The sequence below is a fragment of the Schistocerca nitens genome, chromosome 1, assembly GCF_023898315.1.
Source record: "Schistocerca nitens isolate TAMUIC-IGC-003100 chromosome 1, iqSchNite1.1, whole genome shotgun sequence".
Classification (NCBI taxonomy): Eukaryota; Metazoa; Arthropoda; class Insecta; order Orthoptera; family Acrididae; genus Schistocerca; species Schistocerca nitens.
Window position 1 is genome coordinate 843,411,033 of NC_064614.1, and position 25,816 is coordinate 843,436,848.

Genomic DNA, 25,816 nt, shown 5'->3' on the forward strand with positions numbered 1-25,816 from the left:
AACCTGTGGGAAGCGGCTAAAAATTATCAGTGATGTGCGAAAAACGAAAATGGAAATAAAGCGAAGGTTATCAGAACTAGACGAAATGGTTGTTTAATAGGTGAAAGGAACTGTTTGTGGACTAGAAACGGTGGATTTTATAGCAGCGGTAGTGTTGAAAGCGGAAAAAAAATTTTTTTGGTTATGGTTTTTGAAGTGGGTGACATATTATTGAGTATATATAGGCTGGATAAGATTGTATAGTAGATTACGGTAAAAACGAGAGGGTGAATACAAACTGAAACTACTGGCAAAAACAAAAAGAGAAAATAAGACGAGATGCAACAGTGACAATAACAAACGTAATTGTTGGGTTCAAATTAATGATATGAATATAATAGAGGGAAACTTCCACGTGGGAAAAAACACATCCAAAAACAAAGATGATGCGACCCACCAAACAAAAGCGCTGGCACGCCGACAGAAACACAAACAAACACAAACACACACACAAAATTCAAGCTTTCGCAACAAACCGCTGCCCCACCAGGAAAGAGGGGAAGGAGAGGGAAAGACGAAAGGATGCAGGCTCCAAGGGAGAGGGCAAAGATGATGTGACTTACCATACGAAAGTGCTGGCAGGTCGATAGACACACAAACAAACACAATCATACACAAACACACACAATCATACACACATCCACATGTGTATGATTGTGTTTGTTTGTGTGTCTATCGACTTGCCAGCGCTTTCGTATGGTAAGTCACATCATCTTTATATATATATATATATATATATATATATATATATATATATATATATATATATATATATATATATATATATATATATTAAAAAAAAGAAAGATGATGAGACTTACCAAACAAAAGCGCTGGCAGGTCGATAGACACACAAACAAACACAAATATACACACAAAATTCAAGCTTTCGCAACAAACTGTTGCCTCATCAGGAAAGAGGGGAAGGAGAGGGAAAGACGAAAGGATGTGGGTTTTAAGGGAGAGGATAAGGAGTCATTCCAATCCCGGGAGCGGAAAGACTTACCTTAGGGGGAAAAAAGGACAGGTATACACTCGCACACACACCCATATCCATCCACACATACAGACACAAGCAGACATATACAGAGGCAAAGAGTTTGGGCAGAGATGTCAGTCGAGGCGGAAGTGCAGAGGTGAAGATGTTGTTGAATGACAGGTGAGGTATGAGTGGCGGCAACTTGAAATTAGCGGAGATTGAGGCCTGGTGGATAACGGGAAGAGAGGATATATTGAAGAGCAAGTTCCCATCTCCGGAGTTCGGATAGGTTGGTGTTAGTGGGAAGTATCCAGATAACCCGGACGGTGTAACACTGAGACAGAAGTTTCTCACCCTCTCTGCTCACTGGACATGGCTCCCTGTGACTTTTTTATTCCCAAAAATGAAAAGAAACATAAAAGGGGAACATCTTCAAGTCATAGAAGGAGTGAAAAAAAAATTGTTGGAGGTCCTAAACAAAATAACTTGAGGTGAGATTGAAAACTATTTTCGCCAATGGAAAAAGGTTTGGACAGATGTAACATATCTGGTGGACTCTATTTTGAAGGTGTTTAAGTTTGGAAAAATGTACCATTACATGCACAATTTTTGTAAAACAACTGTGCAAAGTGATATTTCCCAAAATAGAAGTAGCTGTGTTTTTTATATACACGAACAAAAAAAACCACACCACCAAAAAATAATTAATGTAGACTAATTAAATTTCAGGAATAAATTTGACTAGGTAACATATTTCAGTGATTAACATTGCAAGATCACAGCTTAATGTAAGGATAAGATAAACTGTTGCAAATGTGAAATGCAGATAACTTAATGATTGGTGTAACCATCAAAATGTTGTTTGTAAGCATGCAAACATGCATGTATTGTGTTGTATAGGTGACAGAAGTTTGTTGGCTGGGGTTTCATGCCTGTTGCGCTGTTTGTGGACGATGCAGGAATTGTCCGTGACCAAGTAGGCCAAGGCAAGAAGCCAACATTCTGTAGAGCATGTTGGGTTACAGATGTGGTATGTGTGTGAGCCTTATCCTTCTAGAAAACACCCCCTGGAATGCTGTTCATGAGTGGCGGCACAAAAGGTTGATTCATCAGATGGATGTACTTATTTGCAGTCAGGGTGCATGGGATAACCATGAGAGTGCTCCTGCTGTCATACGAAATCACACCTCAGACTATAACTCCAGGTGTTGTCCTAGTATGTGTAGCATGCAGACTGGATGGTTGCAAGTGCTCATCTGGCCTGCTCCTAACCAACACATGGCCACGATGAGCACCGATGGATATGTAGCTTTCACCAGAAAATACAACAGACCTCCCCCCTGCCTTCCAAAGTACACTACAGGGTGACTGGCTTGGATCTGTCCTTGAAGTAACTGATTTGTAACAGTTCGTTGTTTCACTGTGGTGCCAGTTGCTGCTCGGATTGCTGCAGCAGATGCAGTAAAATGCGTCGGAGCCATTTGCCGAATGCAATGGTCTTTGCTCTTGGTAGTGCCACATGGTCGTCTGGAGCCTGGTCTTCTTGCAGCTGTACATTCTCATGACCTGTCAGCAATCAAGTACAGAGGCTAGATTCCTACCAAGTCTTTAAGCAGTATCATAGAAGCAATATCCATCTTCTCTTAGCCCTTTTACATGACCTTGTTCATACTCAGTGGTGTGTTGAAAATGGTGTCTGTGTCGCCTTAAAGGAATTCTGGACTAACGTCATCTCACCATGTTGTTGTTGTTGTTGTTGTTGTTGTTGTGGTCTTCAGTCCTGAGACTGGTTTGATGCAGCTCTCCATGCTACTCTACCCTGTGCAAGCTGCTTCATCTCCCAGTACCTACTGCATCCTACATCCTTCTGAATCTGCTTAGTGTATTCATCTCTTGGTCTCCCTCTACGATTTTTACCCTCCACGCTGCCCTCCAATGCTAAATTTGTGATCCCTTGATGCCTCAAAACATGTCCTACCAACCGATCCCTTCTTCTAGTCAAGTTGTGCCACAAACTTCTCTTCTCCCCAATCCTATTCAATACCTCCTCATTAGTTACGTGATCTACCCACCTTATCTTCAGCATTCTTCTGTAGCACCACATTTCGAAAGCTTCTATTCTCTTCTTGTCCAAACTGGTTATCGTCCATGTTTCACTTCCATACATGGCTACACTCCATACAAATACTTTCAGAAACGACTTCCTGACACTTAAATCTATACTCGATGTTAACAAATTTCTCTTCTTCAGAAACGATTTCCTTGCCATTGCCAGTCTACATTTTATATCCTCTCTACTTCGACCCTCATCAGTTATTTTACTCCCTAAATAGCAAAACTCCTTTACTACTTTAAGTGTCTCATTTCCTAATCTAATCCCCTCAGCATCACCCGATTTAATTTGACTACATTCCATTATCCTCGTTTTGCTTTTGTTGATGTTCATCTTATATCCTCCTTTCAAGACACTCTGCATTCTGTTCAACTGCTCTTCCAAGTCCTTTGCTGTCTCTGACAGAATTACAATGTCATCGGTGAACCTCAAAGTTTTTACTTCTTCTCCATGAATTTTAATACCTACTCTGAATTTTTCTTTTGTTTCCTTTACTGCTTGCTCAATATACAGATTGAATAACATCGGGGACAGGCTACAACCCTGTCTCACTCCCTTCCCAACCACTGCTTCCCTTTCATGTCCCTCGACTCTTATAACTGCCATCTGGTTTCTGTACAAATTGTAAATAGCCTTTCGCTCCCTGTATTTTACCCCTGTCACCCATGACTATTAAATTTTCGTCTCCCTTCACTACCTGAATAATTTCTTTTATCTCGTCATACATTTCATCAATTTCTTCATCATTTGCAGAGCTAGTTGGCATATAAACTTGTACTACTGTAGTAGGCATGGGCTTTGTGTCTAACTTGGCCACAATAATGCGTTCACTATGCTGTTTGTAGTAGTTAACCCGCACTCCTATTTTTTTATTCATTATTAAACCTACTCCTGCATTACCCCTATTTGATTTTGTATTTATAACCCTGTAATCATCTGACCAAAAGTCTTGTTCCTCCTGCCACCGAACTTCACTAATTCCCACTATATCTAACTTTAACCTATCCATTTCCCTTTTTAAATTTTCTAACCTACCTGCCCGATTAAGGGATCTGACATTCCACGCTCCGATCCGTAGAATGCCAGTTTTCTTTCTCCTGATAACGACGTCCTCTTGAGTAGTCCCCGCCCGGAGATCCGAATGGGGGACTATTTTACCTCCAGAATATTTTACCCAAGAGGACGCCATCATCATTTAATCATACAGTAAAGCTGCATGTCCTCGGGAAAAATCACGGCTGTAGTTTCCCCTTGCTTTCAGCCGTTCGCAGTACCAGCACAGCAAGGCCGTTTTGGTTAATGTTACAAGGCCAGATCAGTCAATCATCCAGACTGTTGCCCCTGCAACTACTGAAAAGGCTGCTGCCCCTCTTCAGGAACCACATGTTTGTCTGGCCTCTCAACAGATAGCCCTCCATTGTGGTCATCTCACCATGTCCAGTGTCAAAGGTAACCAATGCTCACAACCATTGCAGCATGTATTTCAAGCAAACCTGATCTGCATCTTCGTAATGGTTACTAGTGGATGGTCATCATCTTTCAGATGTAGAAACACGCCTGTCAACTTTTGTTTATGTCGCTCAACTCTTTCACGGTATTGATACCCTCCCCCCCCCCCCCCCCTCGACAGCGTATTCTTCCCTTATTTGTCATCAAAGTGAAAATATGGAGTTTCAGTGAAGTGATTAAAACACAGCTGAATGTAACAAATGCACTCTTGACTAGAGCAACATGTCTACTGGCAGCATCATTTCTGGTACATCAGTAGTAAAATATCAATAACCACAGTGATCACATTATCCAGATCTTTGCCACAGGCTGTTTCATTCCATTGTGTTGTAATCACTTCATTGAAGAACTTAATATCTGCACTTCAGGGAAGAACATACAACAACACATCAATTTCTATTTTGTGAAATATTACTTGTAAATCTGCTGGTCATAACTGTGGGTTACACAGTATCTTTTCTTCAGCAACTTGGCCTCCTTAGCTTTTATATTTTGCTAACCTATTGCATACAAATGCAGCATTTTACGATTAGGTGGTCTTGCTTATTGTGGTAGTTCAGACACATCTCTATGTAAATGCATAAAATTAAATTTTGACAATTATAGGCGCTTACATTATTGTTTAAAACTTCTAAATCTCACAAAAGCTATGTTTCTCAAGTAGCTGTAGTGTTTAGTGACCTACAGTATTCTGTTTTAAATTGTTATATTTTTGTTCTAGGGAGTGGACGAGGAATATGATCATGCACTTCATGACTTTTATTCTCCATATCACGAATTCATCGATGTCATGTGTCGATTGGCTATAAACAATGAATGCATGTCAGAAGCACTTGTAAACTTGAGTGCCATGGTGGGCTTTGAAGGTGTTCCTCTGCATTTAACATTCTTCCCAAAGCTATGGGTCGACATTTACCATGCACAGGTTAGAATTCTTCTTTATTATTTCATGTTTTATGTATGTCCATCAGTACTTATTAAAATGTATTATACTATCTTGTTAAGTTTTAATGAGAAAATTTTGTTGACATTCTAGGCATAGTCATGTTATTCACCGTACTGTAATTGGGTCCTGTCAAACTGATAAACTATTAGTCCTCTACATTGACTGTTGTTTCCATAATTCACTGTGAGCTACTACTTTCTCCATCCTTGACTGGCTTCAAAACTGACAAGACATTAAAGTTGTGAACTTACCTTCCTCTTACATTGATTGTGATATTTGCCCAGTGGTTATTGTTGCTGTATAAAAATACCGGAATAACTCATAAATTATGTAATATTGTTGACTGTTACTCTTTTGAAGTGGGAGTGGGAGGAAGATATGGAGACAGAAGATAGATAGGCAGTCATACATACTTTTATGTTGTAATTTCATGTACTAACATGTTCCATGACCTTGGAGATTTGCTCCTAATTTGGTCCTACAAAACTTGACGTGTAAATAAAACAAATAAATAGCTGAAATTACATCATAAAATATTGACACATGTTTGGAACATATACTCTCAAATAGTACTAATTTCAGAAAGATGATAATGACACACAAATATTTTTGAAAATTACATCACTTGGAAAGAATGATCTTACTGAATCCAAGCTTGAAAGCCATTACAGCATTATATCAGAAAGCTGATTCAAAGTGCAGGGATAGGGAATTCACCATAGTACAGTCCTTCTTTTCTGTGACCAAAAATGGCTGTGCTATTTCAAGCTTGTACGGTGAGGAACCTACATTTGAAGTGAAAAATTGAAAGCGAATGCTACTAGTATTCCTTGCCAATGTGAAAGTGTGCCATAACATCATGTTAATGAGTTTGGAAGGAGCAGTCTTTCGAAAATTAACTACATTGACATCACACGTTATGGGTTGTACTGTTTCCAGGCTTGCCATTGCACTGGTCACCATTGCCCAGAAATGTTTCATATTGAAATGGCCATGTGAACTGCGTCACTGGACGGATCATGCTGCAACAAATTCTGCAGCGATGGTTACCTCAGTTGTTGGTCCAAACAGCTTGCATTGTGGAATGAAATAGTGGAAAAATGTCAAGCAGGTTGCTTGGAGTATCATTAGGCACAACATGTCAACATTACTGTAACCTACTAAGGTCAATGTAGGATATAAACTGCTACATCAGTGAAGTTTTAGATCTCATCGTGTCACCCTTCTTTCAGATAACTCTGAATTCATTCATGTTATATTTCAGCAGAACATTCAGAATATTAGGTACCATTGCTGTCCTGGAATGCATGTTTTCACAAACATTAGTTTGCTTACTGCCATTGAATTGAGGTGTAATTGACTTTATAATGAATATAATAGAGGGAAACATTCCACGTGGGAAAAATATATCTAAAAACACAGATGATGTGACTTACCGAACGAAAGTGCTGGCACATCGATAGACACACAAACATACACACGAAATTCAGAATTTCGTGTGTATGTTTGTGTGTCTATCGACCTGCCAGCACTTTCATTCAGTAAGTCACATCATCTGTGTTTTTAGATATATGACTTTATAATGAAAATGATAGATTGCTTCTTACCACATAGGAGACATTGAGTAACAGACAAGCACATTGGTGGTGATGGTGGTGGTGGTTACTACAGGATATTATTAGCTATCAGGCTGTGTCTTTACACACACACACACACACACACACACACACACACACACACACACACACCTTGATGTCTTTGACTGCTTCTGAGAGGTGTGGCAACCATTGCTGGGACAGTTAGTGGGTGTATAGGAGAGACATAGGATGGGGAAGGAGAGGGCTAGCAGCTTAAAGGTGGGGAAAGATGCTAATGCTGCTTTTGGTAGTGGCAGGAACAGGATAGTGGGCTGCTAGGTGCAGTGTTAGAAGGCTGCGCTGAGGTGGGAAATGAGGGAAGCAGCATCGTTGTGCAGGTGCATTGGTAGTTGTATGTAGGGCTGCAGTGGAAGCAAGGAAGAGGATCTGATGGTAGAGGATAGAGACTAGCAAAGGTTGAGTCCGGGGAGGTCATGGGAATGAAGGATAAGTTGCAGGGGGAGTTCACAATTGCACAGTTCAGAAAAGCCAGTGTTAGTGGGAAGAATGTACATGGCACAAGCTATGATATGATCATTAAAGTGCAGCACATTGTCTTAGGTGGCATGCTCAACAATTTGATGGTCCAACTGTTTCTTGGACATTGTTTGCCAGTAGACATCCATTCAGACAGACAATTTGTTATGTTAGGTCCACAACGAATGCATCACAGTGATTGCAGCTAAGTAGTAGATCAGATGGCTGCTTTCATTGGTTGGGTTGTTTGAGGGAAGAGACCAAACAGCGAGGTCATCAGTCTCATGGGATTAGGGAAGGATGGGAAAGGCAGTTGGTCATGCCCTTTCAAAGGAACCATCCCGGCATTTGCCTGGAGTGATTTAGGGAAATCACGGAAAACCTAAATCAGGATGGTCGACCGTGGGATTGAACCGTCGTGCTCCCGAATGCAAGGCCAGTGTGCTAACCATTGCGCCACCTTGCTCGGTGCTTTCATTGGTGGCTCTCCCTTTAATGGGGGATAAGACATCTGTGACAGGATTGCAGAAGGAGGTAGTGGGAAGATGTATGCAGCAGATCTTGTATCTAAGTATATTGTTGGGATATGAGCCAAGGGGTTGGTGGTTGGGTGTTTGGATGGCTTAGGGGTACACAAGGATATTGCTTAGATTGGGTGGGCAGTGGAATACCACAATGGGAGAGGTGTGGAAGGTATTTCTCCTTTCAGGACACAATGAGAGGTAGTCAAAATTTTAGCAGAGAACATGGTTCAGTTGTTTCAGTCCTGGGTGGTATTGAGTCACAAGGGTGAGGGTAATGCTCTTTTGCAGCCAGACAGGCTACAGAGTTGAATTGTAGGTTACTATGGAGACAAGGCATGGGAGATCTGTTTCTGGAAAAGGTGAGGGGATTAATTTTTGTGTGTGAAGGCCTCAGTGAGACCCTTGGCAAATTTGGAGAGGGACTGCTCATCACCATAGATGAAAGGACCACTGTTGGCTACCCTGTATGGGAGGGACTTCCTGATGTGGAATAGGTAGCAGCTGTATTGTTGGTAGTTGCTAGATTTGGTGTGGATAGAGGTACAGATTTAGTCTTGGGTGGAGCTCAACATCGAGGAAGGTGGTTTGTTGAGCTGAAGAGGACCAGATGAAGTGAATGGGTGAGTAGTTATTGATGTTCTGGAGGAATGTTGATAGGGTGTCCTCATTCTTTCTAGGCAGCATTATTATTGTCAAAAGAAATATAGTAATATGTTGGTAAGGTATTAAACAACAAAGCATTTGTGTAACAACTTTCATTGAGCATACCTTGCGTGATGTTTTTGTTGCCTTATTTTTTGACATTTGTTATTAGCTTTAGAACAGTTTGTATCCATCTGTCCATAAGCTGGCAAAGCTGGCAGGTGCCCTGTCATCGTCCACTAATATCAGACCTCACAAATGGTCTCTCAAAGATTCAAACAAGTGCAAATTAATAGTGTCATGCCAGGCAGTGTGTTTAAACATCTCAGATTTCAAGCCTCATAACACATCCTTAGCATGCATAGTCATATGAAAGTGTGTTTTATCATGTAGTAGCAGTACTCCTGTGAGAAAAGTTGCAAGCAATTTGATCACACGGCAAGCCACCGCAAAAGGCACCAGTCAATTTGACCCTCCCACAGGAAGTGCACAAGTATAGGGCTCATGGCAGCCACAAAGATCACCTGCATTCCATTTTTAGTGTCTTGTGATTGAAAACAATAGGGCTTAAACTTCCTTCCATCCTCTCTTTTCCCTTCCTCCTGTTACTGAATTCAAGATTAGAATTGTTTTTCTCATACTTCTCCATTTTTTGATACCAAAATTATCTTCATATAATACTCCTTAAGGTCTTCTTTCTATTCTTCATGTTATCCTAGCCAATAGTCATAGTATTGGTCGTAATTTAGTTTTTCATATTTTTCTTGAAACTTTGATGGTATATCTTCTGTTTTACAGCCTCTTTGATTCAGAATTAAATAAATTTAGTCTTCCACAGATTTCAGTACTTGTAGGAGAATAATGCTTGCCTCATCCAGACCCTCTGATAAGTTCTACTTGCCTTCTGGACTGTGCCAAATAGCAAGACACTCAAAGGACCTCATCAAGGCTTGTCAAGGTTGTCAAGTATAACCTCTACCCATACTAAATCATAGGAAATACAAGGTAAACTACTTCTAACAAACAAACCACTACAAATTCTATTTAATCCATCCTTTCAAAAACTGTCACATTCTTATCGAAATAAAACCCACAGTCCCTGATCTGGGGGTTGGTCGATACCACCAGTCTTCCACAATCATATGCTCTGGCTGAGCTTCAGTAAACTGGCTTTTGGCCAGAAAGCTCAACGTCAGATTTTGCTACTTGCTAATATGGAATCTCTCTCTTTGACATTTGCCACATCACAGTTGTGTTAATCTTGCTCAGATATTACAGGGCTGTGTCTGTGGAAACCTTATACATCTGTAACTACTCATGATTACAGAAGATACCATGGGTGAATAGCAAATATTGAAAGGAATAAAGGTAGCAATTCACAATACAGGTGAGTGGTAAAGCTAACAACTCACTGTACAGTTTAGGTGTTGAACAGTGAACAGGTACTTAAACAAGACTGATAATCATACAAGCTTCAAGATTAGTTTTTCTTGTAGCTATACTGTATGTACATTAATTTAAACCATTAGCTTTACCTATTTGTGCGTTGGCACTGCTTAACAATGATGTTGCTATTGACAGCCTACATCACATGACATGAGCTATGATTGCCTAACAAAAGTACATCGTACAGCACAATGTTGATTTTAGTGCTTTTTGGAAGCTACCATGCTGTATTTGGTGGAAATTGTATGTATACTTTCATAATACAAAAATATGCAGTAAACGTGTTGCCACACATTAAAGATCTTTCCAAAATGCATTGGTTTTTTTTGCTGAATTTCATTTCTTAAAGTGCTCAAAAGTTCTATGTTGATGTATAAAATCTTTACCATTCAATGGGTTGATAAGTTTTACAGTTCCGAGGTCAAGTATATTGTCACTTAACATGGAAAAAACTTTACTTTAACCCAGGTTATTGTCAGGAGTAGTCACCTTTCCTGTCCTCTCAGCCTGCAATATCAGGCATTCATAGAGGGTAGGATTACTTGTAGTTGGGAGCTTCAGTGTGATGTGCGACATGGGGCTGCTTAGAGATGTGGCTGCCAACGAGTCCATTGTGTACTCTGTGTGCATAGCAGGGGGAGTCAACCCAAATGTAATATGGATCCTGCTTGATGCCAACTAGAGCACAGGCAGCTGCCAACTGTAGTTTATGGCTTACATTCCCTACTAATGATGTATGTCGCTTTGGATCAGAAGAGAATCTCTCTGGTTTCTGGCGGTTTTGTGACACTGTAGGCTGCAGGTTCCTTAACTTGCCCCTGAGGGTGGTGATGTATCGGGTACTGCTTAATAGGTCAGGGTTCAATTACACGAAGGAGATAGCTACACAGGTAGTGGGGACTGTGTAGAATGGACTGGGTGACTTTTTAGGTTAGGGGGTCTCGGGTCCTCAGTCTCAAAGGGTACAGGTGAAACACAGGACATGGGTAGATGTGAGCCATAAGTTTTATAACTATAAATTGTCATAGCTTGTTTTGGAAAGAACTAGAGTTCCAATAGTTAATAGAAAAGTACTGTAGCTCAAATTGTTATAGATACCGAAAGCTGGCTTAGCCAGAGATGAGTTCAGCTGAAATTTTTGAGAAGAATGTGACAGTTTTTGAAAGGATGGATTAAATAGAATTTGTAGTGGTTTGTTTGTTAGAAGTAGTTTACCTTGTATTTCCTATGAGTTAGTATGGGTAGAGGTTATACTTGACAACCAGAATAAATGAATAATTGGTTCCTTTTATCGATATGCTGCACAGATGATATAATGGCTGAAAGCTTCAAAGAAAACTTGAATATCATCTCCAGTAGATACTCCACTCATACACTTAAAGTTGGGGGTGACTTCGACCTACCCTCAACATGTTGGCAGAAATACATGTCTGCAATAGAAGTAAACACTTTGTCCAAGAATTATTTTGACTTATGTAGTTATTAATGATGTGTTGCACTTCGATCAGAAGACTTTCTGTCTGTCTATCTAGCAGCTATTTGAAGTGGTAAAGAGTGCCAGTATTCCTTCCAAGATGAAGGCAGAACTCACCATCCATAGCATCATTGACAGAATGAAGATAGTAGGAATGATCCTCTAAATTACAGGTCCATATCATTAACATCGATATGCAGTAGGATTTTGGAATATATATTGTGTTCGAACATTATGAATTACCTCGAAGAGAATGGTCTGTTTGCACACAATCAACACAGGCTTAGAAAACATCATTCTTGTGAAACACAGCTAGCTCTTTACACACACAAAGTGTTGAGTGCTATTGACAAGGGATTTCAAATTGATTCCATGTTTATAGATTTCCAAAAGGCTTTTGACACTAGACCACACAAACGGCTTGTAGTGAAATTGCATGCTTATGGAATATCGTCTCAGTTATGTGACTGGGTTCGTGATTTCCTGACAGAGAGGTCACAGTTCGTAGTAACTGATGGAAAGTCATCGAGTAAAACAGAAGTGATTTCTGGCTTTACCCGAGGTAGCGCTATAGGCCCTTTGCTCTTCCTTGTGTGCGTAAACTATTTAGGGGACAATCTGAGCAGCCATCTTAGGCTGTTTGCAGATGACACTGTCATTTATCGACTACTAAAGTCATCATAAGATCAAAAGAAATTGCTAAACAATTTGGAAAAGATATTTGAATAGTGCAAAAATTGGCAATTAACTCTAAATAATGAAAAGTGTGAGGTCATCCACACGAGTGCTAAAAGGAATCCGTTAAACTCCTACACTATCATCAGTCTAATCTAAAGGCCATAAATTTGACTAAATAGCTAGGAATTACAAGTACGGACAATGTCAATTGGAAAGAACCATTGAAAATGTTGTGGAGAAGGCAAATCAAAGGCTGCATTTTATTTGCAGAACACTTAGAAAACGTCACAGATCTACTAAAGAGACTGTCTACGCTTATTCGTCCTCCTCTTTTGGAGTACAGCTGTGTGGTCTAGGATCCTTACCAGCTAAGATTAATGGAGTACGTTGAGAAAGTTTGTAATGGAGTAAATCAAGAAAGTTCAACGAAGAGCAGCACATTTTGTATTACCGCAAAATACAGGAGAGAGAGTCACGAACATGATATAGGATTTGGGATGGACACCATTAAAATAAAGGCATTTTTGTTAAGGCAGAATCTTCTCACAAAATTTCAGTCACAAACTTTCTCCTCTGAATGCAAAAAAAATTTGTTGATGCTGATCTACATAGGGAGAAACAATCATCATAATAAAATAAGGGAAATCAGAGCTCGCACGGGAAGATACAGGTGTTCGTTTTTTTCATGCACTGTTTGTGAGTGGAATAATAGAGAATTATGTAAAGGTGGTTCAATGAACTTTCTGCCAGACATGTAAGTATTATTTGCAGAATATCCATGTAGATGGAGAATCGATTGCAAACCTTTAATACAAAGCCAAGTGGAAGGTCTAAGTTGGAGGCACAGGAGGTAAATGAAATCATAATCTGCAAACAATCTAAGAGAGCTGCTGAGATTGTCTCCTAAATTGTTTATGTGTATTTTGAGCATATTGTTTCGGAACCCACTTGAAAAGTAGGCGGCTATGAAAACATACTTGACCTCTTAGCAACAAATAATCCTGAGCAAATAGGGAGCCTCATGATGGATACAGGGATTAGTGGCCACAAGGTCATTGTAGGAAGACTTATTACTGTAACATCCAAACCCACCCAAAATAAACAAAAAATATATCTTCTTAAAAAGGCAGATAAAAATTCCCTTGATGCCTTCGTAAAAGACAGTCTCCATTCCTTCCGAATTCACTATGTAAGTGTAAATGTTAAGTCCCATAGTGCTCAGAGCCATTTCACTATGTAAGTGTAAACCTGATGTGGTTTGAATTCAAAACAACAATATTGACAGTGATTGAGAGATTTATACTAATAAATTAATAAGCAATGGAACTGATCCCCCATGGTACACAAAACATTCAGAACACTTTTGCAGAATCAACAAGAAAAGCACACGAAATTAGAAGAAGAAAGAAGATTGGCAATGTTTTGCGGAAGTTTGAAATTTAAAGCCGACTTCAGCATGGGATGCTTTTAATAGTTTCCAATATGGCGAAACACTTTCTTGTAATCTCACAGAAAATCCAAAGGTATTCTGGTCATATATAAGTACACAAGCAGCTAGACATAATTAGTATCTTCACTGTGTAACAGTCATGGTAATGTTATGGATGACATTACTGCTAAAATGAAGTTACTAAATAGTTTTCTGAATTTCTTCACCAAAAAAGACAAAGTAAATACTCCAGAATTTAAATAAAGAACAGCTGCCAACTTGAATAAATTAGAAGTAGATATCTTGTGTGTAGGGAAGCAACTTGAATCTCTTATGTAACCCAAATAGTTTTCTTTCAGAATATGCCGATATAAAGGTCCATACTTAGTAATAGTTTACAACCACTCGCCTGGCAAAAGGTCTATATCTAAAGACTGGAGAGTTGCACAGGTCACACCAGTACTCAAGAAAGGAAATAAAAGTAATCCACTGAATTAGAGGTCAATACCACTGACGTTGATAAGCAGTAGGATTTTGGAACATACACTGTGTTGGCACTTTATGACTTACCTCAAAGAATACAGTTTATTGATAATGACGTGGATTCATAAAATTTTGTTGTTGTCAAATGCAATTAGCTCTTTAGTCATATGCAGCAATGTTTGCTCAACAGAGGATCTCAAACTGATTCCACATTTCTAAATTTCCAGAAGGCTTTTGACACCATTCCTCACAAGTGACTTCTAATCAAATCTTATGTGTTTGATCTAGTGTTAGAAAGGTCACATTTTGTAATAACTGATGGAAAGTCATCAAGTAAAATGGAAGTGATGTATTGCAATCCCAAAGGAAGTGGTTTACGTCCTCTGTTGTTCCTAATCTATTCTATATAAATGATTTAGGACACAATCTTAGCAGCTCTCTTAGATTGTTTACAGATCACAGATATACATGAGTTGAGATGGTAATCATTAAAACAAAGACACTTTCATTGTGACAAGATACTCTCATAAAATCTCAGTCACAGACTTTCTTCTCCATGTAAAAATATTCTGGTGACATCAACCTACAGAGGGAGAAATGATCATCATAGTAAAATAAGAGATCGGAGCTCACGCATATATATATATATATATATATAAATTAATAGAGGGAAACATTCCACGTGGGAAAAATATATCTAAAAACAAAGATGATATGACTTACCAAACGAAAGCGCTGGCACGTCGATAGACACACAAACAAACACAAACATACACACAAAATTCAAGCTTTCGCAACAAACTGTTGCCTCATCAGGAAAGAGGGAAGGAGAGGGAAAGACGAAGGGATGTGGGTTTTAAGGGAGAGGGTAAGGAGTCATTCCAATCCCGGGAGCGGAAAGACTTACCTTAGGGGGAAAAAAGGACGGGTATACACTCGCACACACACACATATCCATCCACACATATACAGACACAAGCAGGCATATTTAAAGTCTGCTTGTACAGACACAAGCAGACATATTTAAAGTCTGCTTGTGTCTGTATATGTGTGGATGGATATGTGTGTGTGTGCGAGTGTATACCCGTCCTTTTTTCCCCCCTAAGGTAAGTCTTTCCGCTCCCGGGATTGGAATGACTCCTTACCCTCTCCCTTAAAACCCACATCCTTTCGTCTTTCCCTCTCCTTCCCTCTTTCCTGATGAGGCAACAGTTTGTTGCGAAAGCTTGAATTTTGTGTGTATGTTTGTGTTTGTTTGTGTGTCTATCGACCTGCCAGCTATATATGTAGACACACACACACACACACACACACAAAGATGATGTGACTTACCAAACAAAAGCGCTGGCAGGTTGATAGACACACAAACATACACACAAAATTCTAGCTTTCGCAACCAACGGTTGCTTCATCAGGAAAGAGGGAAGGAGAGGGAAAGACGAAAGGATTTGGGTTTTAAGGGAGAGGGTAAGGAGTCATTCCAATCCCGGGAGCGGAAAGACTTACCTTAGAGGGAAAAAAGGACGGGTATACACTCACGCACACACACACACATATCCATCCACACACATATACAGACACAAGCAGACATATTTAAAGACAAATAGTTTGGGCAGAGATGTCAGTCGAGGCGGAAGTGAAGAGGCAAAGATGATGTTGAATGACAGGCGAGGTATGAGTGGCGGCAACTTGAAATTAGCAGAGATTGAGGCCTGGTGGGTTACGGGAAGAGAGGATATATTGAAGAGCAAGTTCCCATCTCCGGAGTTCGGATAGGTTGGTGTTAGTGGGAAGTATCCAGATAACCCGGACGGTGTAACACTGTGCCAAGATGTGCTGGCCGTGCACCAAGGCATGTTTAGCCACAGGGTGATCCTCATTACCAACAAACACTGTCTGCCTGTGTCCATTCATGCGAATGGACAGTTTGTTGCTGGTCATTCCCACACAGAATGCGTCACAGTGTAGGCAGGTCAGTTGGTAAATCACGTGGGTGCTTTCACACGTGGCTCTGCCTTTGATCGTGTACGCCTTCCGGGTTACAGGACTGGAGTAGGTGGTGGTGGGAGGGTGCATGGGACAGGTTTTACACCGGGGGCGGTTACAAGGGTAGGAGCCAGAGGGTAGGGAAGGTGGTTTGGGGATTTCATGGGGATGATCTAACAGGTTACGAAGGTTCCGCCGTCCACCTCACCTGCCAAATATAAACAGAGATGTATATGGATACTTTGCTGAGGGGGTTACAGACACTGTCATGTGAAATACTTTTGAAAATGTTTTCTGGAAATTGTTTTGAGCAGCTAGCTCGGCAGTCCACACGTAATGGAAATATCTTAGACCTTGTACCTGCAAATAGACCTGGCCTTCTCTACAATGTCAGTATAGAAATGGGAATTAGTGATCATGATGTCATTATAGCAACTATGATTGTGAAAGTTAAGAAATCAGTCAAGAAAGGTAGGATAGTGTAAGCAGTTATTAACATCTCACTCAGACAGTGAACTGACGTTACTTAGTTCAGGTAAAATGGATTTAGAAGAATTATGGCCAAAGTTTAAGCAAATTGTAAATTTTGATCTGGAGAGTTAGGTTCCTAGTAAGTGGATAAAGGCTGGAAAAGACTCACAATGGTTTAATAACAAAATTCGGCAGATAATGAGGAAGCAGAAGTTGTTGCACTCTCAGTTCAAAAGGGAACGCATAAACGACAAGAGAAGGTTAGTAGAGATTCATGAGTCTGTGAAAAGATCTATGTGCGAAGCATACAACAACTACCAATGTCACACCTTAGCAAAAGATCTGGCAAAAGCCCCGAGAAAATTCTGGTCTTGTGTAAAATCGCTAAGCAGGTGTGATGTTCCATTCAGGCCCTTGGTGACCTGTCTGGTGTGGCAGTTGAAGATAGCAAAACAAAAGCCAAAGTGTTAAATTTCACATTCAAGAAATTGTTTACACAGGAGAATCATACAAACATATCATCTTTTGACCATCGGACAGATTCCCGTATGGACGACACAGTAATAAGTGTACCTGGTGTAGTGAAGCAACTGAAAGATTTGAGGGAAAATAAATCACCAGTTCCAGATGGAATTCCAGTTCAATTTTACAAAGAGTACTCTACGGCATTGGCCCCTTACCTAGATTGCATTTATCGTGAATCTCTCACGGATAACAAAGTCCCAAGTGACTGGAAAAAACTGCAGGGGACTCCAGTATATAAGAAAGGGTAAAGAACAGACCTGTTAAGTTACAGACCAATATCCCTTATTTCTGTTTGCCGCAGAAACCTTGAACGTATTCTCAGTTCGAATATAATTTTCTTGAGACTGAGAAGCTTATGTACACGAATCAGAATGGTTTTAGAATGCATCGCTCATGCGAAGCTCAGCTTGCCCTTTTCTCAAGTTATATACTGAGAACTGTAGATAAAGGGCAAAAGGCAGATTCTATATTTCTAGATTTCTGGAAAGCATTTGATACGGTGCCCCATTGCAGGCTGTTAACGAAGGTACGAGCATATGAAATAAGTTCACAGATATATGAATGGCACCAAGACTTCTTAAATAATAGAACCCAGTATGTTGTCCTCGACAGCAAGTGTTCATCAGAGACAGGGTATCATCAGGAGTGCCCCAAGGAAGTATGATAGGACTGCTGTTTTTTTCTATATACATAAATGATTTGGCGGACAGGGGGGCAGCAATCTGTGGTTGTTTTGTGATGCTGCCGTGGTGTATGTTAAGGTCTCGAAGTTGAATGACTGTAGGAAGATACAAGATGACGTAGACAAAATTTCCAGTTGGTGAGATATATGGCTGCTAGCCCTGAATGTTGAAAAATACAAGGGAATGCAGATGAGTAGGAAGATCAAACATGTAATGTTCGAATACAGTATTGCTAGCGTCCTGCTTGAGATAGTCAAGTCATTTAAATATGTGGGCGTAATGTTGCAGAGGTGGAACAAGCATTTGAGGACTGTGGTAGGGAAGGCAAATGATGGCTTCAGTTTACTGGGAGAATTTTAGGAAAGTGGGGTTCACCTGTAAGGGAGATCACAATAGGACATTGGTGGTTCTTGAGCACTGCTCGAGTGCTTGGGATCCATACTAGGTTGGATTGAAGGAAGACATTGAAGCAATTCAGAGACAGGCTGCTATATTTGTCATTGACAGGTTCGAACAACATGTAAGTGTTACGGAGATGCTTCGGAAACTTACATGGGAATCCCTGGAGGAAAGGCAATGCTTTTTTTGAGAAACACTGTTGAGAAAATTTAGAGAACTGGCATTTGAAGCTGCCTGCTGAATGATTCTACTGCTTTGTAACATACGTTGGGTGTAATGACCACGTACAGACAGTCAATTTTCCCTTGCTATATTTGCGAGTGGAACAGGAGGGTAAAAGACAAGTAGTGGTACAGGGTGCCCTCTGCCACACACCATATGGTGGGTTGCAGAGTATCTGTGTAGATGTATATGTAGAATGACCTTTAGGTTCAACATGGAAGATATCAAACAATCATTAATGGGGGAAAATTTTAAAAAAGTAAATTAAAAAAAAAAAAGTGTGCGCCGTAAATCTTGTCACAAAATCTCTTCCTGGCCTACATAGATGCCATTGAAAGCACCACACTTGATTCTGTGAACGCCCAAGTTTTTAAATTTATCAGTTTTATCAAGTCTGAGCCACAAAACAAGTCCAAGATTCTTTTGTGGACAAAAACCCAGCTGAACCATTGCTTTCCTGAATGTGTGCACAATCCTAATGCAACAAGGGCTGAAGTAGGACATGGAAATATTTGCAGTTAAACCTTCGAAGAAAATGACTGATGATGTACTTTTTTAAGAATTTTTCTACCCATCTCGTGTGACCTTTTCTGAATATCCATTGGCTTGTCTTGTCTGTACTGTAACATTTATTTTCTTATTAACAGCATCATTATCCTAACCTATGAAACATTGATGAAAAACATGCAAGCTTGTGAACTGGAAGGTGAAAAAAGTGGCAGTAATAATTGTATCAGTAGCAGTTACCTTACAAAAAATAGTCATGACCAAGATTGGAGCCTACTATAGAGACAATTAAATCAAGAAAATCAACTTCAAACTCCATTGTGAACTGGATCCATTTTTGCATCAAGTTAAAAGCCTGTGCAAGTTCGCCCACGTGTCTCTACTACCCTGAAAGTGGATGGAGATATCAGTGTATCTGTGATAAACTACAGTTTTATTCCATAATTCTTCATGAGAAGTAAAACACCTAGTTGTCAAATCATTTACAAAAAGGTCAGAGAGAATACCTGAAAGACTATAACCTGGGCAAGACAATCCTTTCGATAATAAGTCTTGCCATTAAAAGTGAAGTAGTTGAAAGATAAAGACAAAAACATGAGATTAGTAAATTCAGTCGCCTCACTTAAACCTATTTTATCAAATCTAAAAAATATTCCTCATAATGGTGTCTAGAGTCTCATCAATGGGGATATTAGTATATAGATTCGAGATGTCAAGGGAGGCGAGTATGCCCCCTTTGGGACCTCAGCCCCTTCCAAAAGCTTAGCCGTTTCAAAACTATTTTGTACACTATAAGACTGAGAGAATGTGGAAATTTCCTACAATTTAGCATTGCAAAAACCGGACCTGAACAAAAAGTTAGTAATGTTAGTGCATTTTAATACACAATTGAGGTTAAAAAGCAGTGCCTGCCACGATTCAGTCATGACATCCAATAATATATGTACAAACTTTTCATCATATTAAAAAAATAAAAAAATCATATGTAGCAGTCGTGGCCTCTCAGCCAGGAAGCTTCAACTGAAGAAGACTGACAACGTTGCGAAGCTTTCAGGCAATGTCCTTCAGAGCTAACTGATACAGAAAAACACACACACACACACACACACACACACACACACACAGGCCGATTACATTGTACCATTGCAGCAACACAGCTAGGGTGAGCAGTTGCATTGGGTAAAGGTGGTGAGAGGAGAAACAAGGCTGGAAAGGGAGTGGTTTCTGGGAGGGGGGGGGGGGGGCTAGTAGGGGATTGGACAGGAATGTGGTACAAGTTGCAGCCACTGCTTAAATTTTGAATAAAAATCATCAGCAGTAGCAGCCGAAGGCTTTGACTATAAGGCATAAACATCATTTTGCTAACGCCCTTATCAAAGAGGGCAGAAGAATGGACAGAGATTCGGAACATCCTCTTGCCCTTGGTGGGGGAAGCTGCTCCCACCGATCAGCAGTGTGAGGATGCAGAAGGCAGTGGTAACAATGCATTAAAAATACATAATGGCTCATTTCATTTAAAATCACCCAAAATAAATAAATCTTATTGCCCTCATGTCCCAGATGTTTGTGAAAAACTGATATAAGAAGATACATAATGGTAGGTGGTTAAAATAATTTTCCAGAGAAGGCTTTTTGAAACTGGCTTCAGTAGAAAAGGTGTAAATTATATTTATTTATTTTTCTTTTTTTTTCCAACGATTTTCTTCAATTCAGTGTCATTGGCATGATATAAGGAACACCTATGATGTAATGAAGTAAGATTATTAAAATGCTGGAATTATGCACAGAAATATTTACAGACATGCAGTGAATGTCGTTTTCTATAGTTAGTTTTCTTCCCTCTTTTTTTGTGGTTTAAAACTGAAAGAACATGAATAAAAATGGAAGTTCTTGGATAGAGTAATTGTAAAAAGCATTCATTCTTTTAAACAAATTATCATGGGGAATACCATGTCTGATCCAAAAATATATAAGTGACTGGTGCTTGCACTTGTGGCAGGAGCAGACAAAGTTATTAAAACATTTTCATACAGAATCCAGCAAACATCAGCAGCAAGTGTCTACAAATGAACTGATGAACGTCCACTTTGCCTCATAAATTTGCCTTTGCAGCTCTGTTCTTCACTGATACCCAGAATTTTTCCAAGCCACCATTGGTATGAATGTAGTAAATGATGGAACATGCTTTATCAGCAATCAGTGGTTTGAAAAAAGGTTGGCTCTTGCCCCCAGAATGGTAGAACCAGTTTCAATTTCATTTTTGTAACGTGTTTGTGAATTTTGTGATCTCCTCTGTTGTGACATGAAATGTTTGTATTCCTGGAACGTGAATTTTGGCAATGTAAACAGAGCTTCTGAACTTTAAAATGTGATTGTCATATGGTTGCTCTTGTGGCTAAACATTTAGTAGTTATGACTTGAAAACACCGAGAAATGTGCATTTCACTATGTATTGTACAAATTTGTGGCAGAATGGAGTTACCAACATGCTTAGATTTATTACAGGGGTGGGCTCACAATAGTTTGTTGGTAGGTTTGTGCTGCTAAAGCAAACAAAAAATCACACCATTCTGTTCTGTTCAATCTGTCTGTGTCTGTGTGTGTGTGTGTGTGTGTGTGTGTGTGTGGTTTAAATTTCGAAATAGATGTTGTTTTTATGTACTATTTATGTTAAAAAATTAAATTTGTGAAAGATCCTTCATACTTTCTAATTGCTGACATTATTCTTTTAGCACGTGGACAGGAAATACATCGGCATGCTTACAAACAGTAACTATTTTGTTGACTATGTTGAAGCAGTTTTACTGGATGAAAGATCTTCACTTAATATAGGAATTGTGTATAATTTCCTTTGTCTGTATTTTCCTAAGGTAAGTTCAGTTCTGTAATTCTGTTTTCATTAACATTTCTTATATATATCCATTTTGTAAGTGTGTGTGTGTATTTTCGGAGGTATAATATTTCTTACCATAAACACCTTTTCTTTCAGGTGGCATCTCATGTTCTCACAGAACAAACTTGTAACCTAATTGATAACTTGGTCACCTCATTATCAGAAATTGTTCCCATGGTTAATGTTAGAGCCACTGCATTAAAACTTAATGGTGATCTCCGAGCATTGACAATGGTGTACAACTCAGATGCATCATTACCAGTGTCTGATGAGCTGACTCCAACCTTGCTTCAGCTGTTGACAAAAGCACGTGAAGCTCGTCAGGCCATAGAGGCTGAAGAGAATGCAGGTTGGTATTGCTACTACAGAACTGTTGTTAAAATTTTTAATGGCTTCTGTGTGTGCAACAATGTTTTGTTTCAAAGTATTATCTTAAAATGTACTGCCCTGCAGTGTTGGGGACTAGAATAGACCCATGTGTAGTCCTGCCGGTCATACGAGGCAGTTAAAAGGTGTCCTATACCTAGTACAGCTTTCACATTAAAGACTTGGCTATTTTCAAATGACAGTCATTATTAGCTCCCATCACAACCCCTCCCTCAACCCATTTGGCTAAATTGCTTATGATCCCCTTTTGAGGTCCTGACTGCCTCTTATCTAATTTTTCACAGCCATTAGAGTAGATACATGTTCACACCTGACATCCATTGTGGTAGCCAGTTTTTTGTAGGATGGGAGTATCATCATGTACCCTCACAGTTGCCTTGTCATGGTCGGATTGCACACAGGGGAGGGACTCCAGTCAGAGTGAGTGGCATCAGGGCAGGACCATCTGCAATGAAATGAAATGGTTCAAACTTACTCATACTAATAGCAGTGCCTACTTGGCTGTCTCAGCAGATAGAAAACAACGTTTCAATGCAGAGGCTTACAATTACATAGTGTTTCCATGTTTGAACATGCTGTGGGATGAAAGGCAGGCAACAAGAAATGAAATTAGTTCACTCAGTTTTTATTGTGTTCTAGAACCAATTGAGAATCTTTGGCAACACTTATGAGATGCTTTACATGCCTGAGTTTTGGACACATCCTGCTCTATTAAGGAACATACTTGTGGGGTATGTAGAAGGATAACAGATTACTGTAGACTTTGAGAACAACCCCCTACATGTGTAAACTTCCCAGACCACCACTCATCTCATTCATTGACATGTTCAGTATTCTAGAAGGAGATGAAACCCCAAGGCCACCTATCATAACAAGTTGCTAAGAAAAAGTTCAAATGACTCTACCCATCTGACATGACATCAGACTTTCCATACTTTGTAACCAAATCCCCACCTAGCAAGATAATAAAAAGATCTTGAATGGCAACTCCTGGCACTAGCTGCATCTCAAAGCATGTTTCTCAGCTGAGGAAGGATACATCAGCTTACATCACCCCAAACCACACAGCACCAGCGGCAACCACCCCACCAGTGCAGCCCCACACACCTTGTTCTCCTCTGGTACCACTAGGGAAGAGTGCACACTTGAACGTGTCCTCCACCCAGGATGAAACAGGCCAGCAATCTAACACCAACCAATGGTTGAAAGAGCCACAGCCTGTAGGTTGTAGAAAAGGAATCACTTTAATATTGAGAGGACATCTGGGAAGAATCTGCCCACTCATGCATTCAGACACTTTCAGTGAGCGGGTACCTCTAAACACTTTCAGTGAGCAGGTACCTTTAAACACTGTCGTACAAGATATGGCAGTTTGTGTCTACTGTCGGGGTAACAGTATAATTAATATTTATCTACACCCAAACGGATACAAACCATATCATGAGTTGGTGGGGCTAGTGTACAGCTGTCTCCACAGGGAGCTTCTGTGCCTACAGAGAGCAGCAAAAACACTTCTAGCCTGGGTCAAATTTCAGGACAGGAAATATTGCTACTTAAGACTGGGGCTGCAGCACATTTCAGTACACCCAAACCACCAACCAGTGGAACATGCACCTTGTTGATTTCTCCTGAAAGTGAACTGACAAGCTTTCACCTCCAAAGTAAGTTTTGAAGCCAGTCAAGAGAATGATACCAAAGGAGTGGAACAAAATGCTGTTGGTAATTACACACACTTGGAGGCAACAATAGCTTCAGACCACCCCACTCAAAACCTGTGCCATGGTGGTTAGAAGAAAAAAACAATCAGAGGGCATAGAAGAGCGAGCATGTTATGATATAAATACCATCCTTCTGAAGAATATTTAATAGCTCTCAAAAGATTTTGGGCAAAAGTGTGGGTTTTGGATAGAAAAGAGAGAGAAGTATTGAGAATAATATGCACCATTTGTGAGAGTCACTGCCCCATTGTCTCAGGTATGGACTAAACTCCACATTTGTGGTCACCAACCATCCACAGTAGGTCCTGGCATATACCTGAATGGTGGGATCTTTTCTGATCCCTTGGTCATTGCACTTCACCGAACTGTTCACTTGTAGTAACTATCATCTAAATTTTCTGATCTGGAAACACCTAGCTAAGTGAACCTACTTGTTCTTCCGTGTACAAGGCCTGGAATCATACAATGTTCCATTTTGTAAATGGGAGCTCCACAGGGCTTTAGCAGTGTGTCAAGACACAGCCCCCAAACACATTAAAATCCACGGTTAGATGATTGAACACCTTAGCAACACCAGAATAAAACACATCCTCGGGTTTCTTAATTGTATTTGACAACAAGGGGAATTTCTCTCCCAATGGAAGGAGAGTATCAATATTCCTATCCTAAAACCAGGAAAAGAACCACAAATTTTGACTATCAACCAATCTCTTTAATGAATAGTATGTGTAAATTATTTGAAAGACTGATCAGTTGATGAATGTGTTGGTGCCTGGAAGCCCTAGGATATTTATAATAATATCTAAGCAGCTTTTGAACACTTTGTTCCCCACATATCAACTGAAACATCGGGAATCTGCTGTATGCAATGCTCTTGCACATTGCTGACACCTGACCACCATGTACTTCAATCTGCAGAAGACGTATGATACCACCAGGAACCATCACATCCTGCGTGCTGTGTATTAGTTGGGTTTTCAGGGTTTTTTACCAATTTTTATACAGAATTTTGTATCAGCTCTGACTGTTCCGGGTCCAGGTAGATTCAGCCTTCTGCAACCAGTGTGTACAGCATGTAATGGTGTAATGTTTGTGTTGCCGCTGCACTGACACCGTTGTTGCAGAATGGCGACTTCTGTCCCCAGAATGACGTGTGTGGAAGCTGTGGGGATGGGATCTTCTCATGGCGAGCGCAGTGTCATGAATGCTGGCTCAATAAAAAGTTTGTTATTATTGAATATTTTATCATACCATATGCCAGCATTGTTGCAAAAGTGCCAAGATTATGTAGGAGGCTAGTCCGCATGTCTCTGGCTGGGCTGTGGCCTGTCTGCTGTGGTCTGCCTAAGACTGATGCCACAACAATTCTTGCCTTGGGAGAATTCAATGCTCTGAATTCCAAGCTACTACAGAATCTATGAATTACTGGTGATACAACTGTGTCTACATTTTCTCCTCTTTTTGCAGCTTTGATGCATTCTTTCTCCCATCACTATTTACTCTCCTGTGGTCACTTTTGTCCATACCATTCACATTAGGATCCATTTTATGTAATAATCTCTAGGCTGTTGCCCTTAGTCTCTAGGCAAAATACTTACAGGCTACATCATTCATTGGCCCATTCGGCAGCAGTGCCAAGCCACATCATA

General features: G+C 40.0%; 1 protein-coding gene across 1 annotated transcript in view; it reads left to right on the forward strand.

Annotated features, from left to right (window-relative positions):
* The window catches only part of LOC126263189 (ubiquitin carboxyl-terminal hydrolase 34), a 524,696-nt gene that overhangs the window by 476,755 nt on the left and 22,125 nt on the right, over nucleotides 1–25,816 (forward strand). The window contains exons 49-51 of the mRNA XM_049960250.1: nucleotides 5,362–5,565; nucleotides 21,902–22,039; nucleotides 22,159–22,411. Of these exons, the coding sequence (XP_049816207.1) occupies nucleotides 5,362–5,565; nucleotides 21,902–22,039; nucleotides 22,159–22,411 (595 nt within the window). The remainder of the gene's footprint in view (nucleotides 1–5,361; nucleotides 5,566–21,901; nucleotides 22,040–22,158; nucleotides 22,412–25,816) is intronic.